This window comes from Merops nubicus, unplaced genomic scaffold (genome assembly GCF_000691845.1).
Source record: "Merops nubicus isolate BGI_N331 unplaced genomic scaffold, ASM69184v1 scaffold48305, whole genome shotgun sequence".
Lineage (NCBI taxonomy): Eukaryota > Metazoa > Chordata > Aves > Coraciiformes > Meropidae > Merops > Merops nubicus.
In genome coordinates, this window is record NW_008608545.1 from 57,765 (window position 1) to 60,660 (window position 2,896).

At 37.0% G+C, this 2,896-nt stretch overlaps 1 protein-coding gene across 1 annotated transcript; it reads right to left on the minus strand.

The window, feature by feature from the left end:
• Positions 1-344: 344 nt before the first annotated feature.
• Positions 345-2,039, minus strand: RWDD3 (RWD domain containing 3; the record flags this gene model as incomplete). The annotated part of the gene is made up of 3 exons (XM_008940273.1): positions 345-648; positions 747-862; positions 1,555-2,039. Coding segments are annotated over 3 exons (716 nt in total), but the record flags the coding sequence as incomplete, so codon positions are not given.
• Positions 2,040-2,896: the final 857 nt, after the last annotated feature.

A 2,896-nucleotide genomic window follows, 5' to 3' on the forward strand; every position in this document is an offset into this window, starting at 1 on the left:
ACAGCCTAGCATTTACAGTCCAATAAATGGAGAAGGAAAAGTTAGCAGATGAACACCTAAGGGAGATTAAGTACATGCTGTCCTCAAATATTCAAATCTGTGTTTGCTATGCTTTTTATAGAAATATTTTCATATAAGCTTTCAAAGCAAAATCAATGATGCTTTCTAGCAGATCATTATGACAAACCACTATCATGAGAGATAAAACCCGAAATACTGAAAAACATGGATTGCAAAACTGAGTTTGACTAGAAGACCATTTTTTTAACATAATTTCTTCCCAATCTCTCATGCTTGTCATGCAATTCTCACAAATTCACATTCCTTGGAAAAAGCTACCAATACATAAATGTCAAAAAATTATCAGTTCTTAATGTATGAACTGCCTTGTCCCTCTTGCAAGAGGATGGCTACTTCTGGCATTTTTTTCAGAGCAGCTTTAACATTGTCTGCCAAATTTGTCCTTTTATCTTCCATCAGCATCTGAAGTCAACTACTGCCTTGGTCAAAGAGTCCAGTGTTGTCTTTTAATTTCATTTTAAGAGAGGAGGCACAAACTCCGAGAAAAGAGTTGTAAGTCCTGCAGTTTCAAATTCCTTTTGTAGCTCATCCAGTGTTGAATATTCTTTGACTTCAAACGCCTGAAACCTACATTGTGAAAGGGAAACTCATGAATATGCTTAGATGTGTCAGAATGTAATTATCAATTCTGTTACTTTTCTATCCACAACAGTACTAAATTATACCTTTTATGCTGTGACTGTACTTTTGTCTCACACAGTACACTGATCATTTTCTCTTTGCATTTCTTTCCACTTGAGTCCACATCTACCTTAGAGGTTTTCTGAAGAATCAGGTACTCCTAAATGACAAAAGTTAACAAAATACTAAATGTCATCCAGTATCTTTGAGGTTTAGTAAAATGCATATCTAGATGAGATGTACTGGTTTTTTTAGAACATAGCAATCAAAGTTTGAAAAAGCCCATCCCAAAAAGTACATGGTTGTTTCTATTGATCAGCTGGAAGTCAACCGTAGTCTTTAGTGATCTAGAGAACAAGAGCTTGAAAAGCCAAAACATTCTCCTTCAATATCACCACAAAAACCTGATTAACACAGTTTCTCCATACAGAGAGGAAGTTCAAAGCCCACATACGTGTGCGCTAGGAGCGCCATGTGGTCTGAGCTAAAGAAAGAGACATCAGTAATGAAGTAGAAATATGCCAGTTATTAATTTCTTGTCACAAATTTCCTGTTTTCTGGGACATCTGTGAAACACAGGAGATTGAACGTAGGCATATCACAGTCAGGAAACACAAGGAATACAAGGGTCTAATTACAGTGGGAAGCAAAGCCATACAGGCCACAGGTCTACAGGTATCACTGGTTTCTCTCTCATTTTTTTCTTAAATATAGAATAAAGTTGTTGGGCCTTCCTACTCTCCTAACGATCAATCTGCTTCCAAAATCTTAGAAAAACACATAGCAAATATTTAGACCCATAGGTTTCAGTGGCAAATCGATAGAACTAGTCAACATTCATTGTTCCTGCACCTTAATGTTGCTCCTGTCACCCTGAAGAAGAATCAATATTATCTTGCCCATGAACATCAGTCTTCCAGTCAGCCTTAGATCTGAAGCCCATTTTTCCACAGTTCTGACGTATTTTGCCTTTGCTCTCATGTGATCTAAATGCAAAAGGAGCATCCTGATACCATCCTCTGTACCTGTTTCTTTTGACAAAGTAGTTTTTTCATTGCAAACAGCTGCTGATTGTTTAATGACGTCTTTAAGATGCTGCTGTATCCAAAGAATCAGATCGTGTACCATGGGTTCAGAAAGATGCTTCTTTGCTTGTTCAAGTAATTTATCTTTCACGTCCATACACTGGGCCCTTGTAAGCTGGTCTGAGTTAACAGAAATATCTGGTAGAGTTGATGGATAATTGACTGGTAAATGAAATAACAGCTTTAAAAGTACATCTGTATCCAGCAGTTCTTTCACGCTGATTTGAATTTTAAATGTGATTCCATGCGTCTCTGGAAAGTACCAAAAATAAACATTAACAGTTTCAAACTGAAATACATATATATTATTAAGTCATGTTATTTTCCTTAACAATTCAACTCAAATGACTGCCATTGTATATAAAAAGGGGGTGCGGGTCTTTTTCTGGGGTGGTAGGTCGCAACTAATGGCTCAAGCTATACTTGCAGGAAACCATGAAATTAAACACTTCCATGTCACACTAGAAGGAAAGTTATTAACACATTCTAAAAATCATTGCCTCTCTTAGAAACACATAAGTTGGCTTCTACAGCTCAATAGCAGCAGTAAGGACAGCTGAAAACGGAGACTTTTCTGGATGGACTCAGCACCGCCCTAAGAGACAACCGTGCAAAAGCAGGTCCACACTGAAGAGAGACTAGGAAAGAAGAAAGTCAGGTTCTTTGTCCCCTATAACTTTGAGAGAAACTGTGCTTAATTCTCTTCTGCCAAATTGTCTACAACAGTTGGATTGACATAATGAAAACACCTCTGTTGTACATCTGACCCTAGATACCACATACATACATATATATATATGTGCACATACTTATACAAAAGTATGCGTAGCTGAGTAGCTACTCAAAACCTATTGTTGGCCTACTTTAGAACAGAATTATTTTCAGAGTGAAAAGGATACCTACAGTATGTAGAAGGAAGGGCAAAAGACCACATCCTTCCAATAAATCAAATTATCAAAGACACTGAATACTAAAGTTATGTACAGTAATTCCTGCACTAAAACCCTCTTGACTAAAACAGGTTTCACAGAAAAACAATATAAAACTTCATAAACTGAAAAGCAGGGACAAAGTCCTAACCTACTTTTGCTCCTCTGCCATAAAGAAAG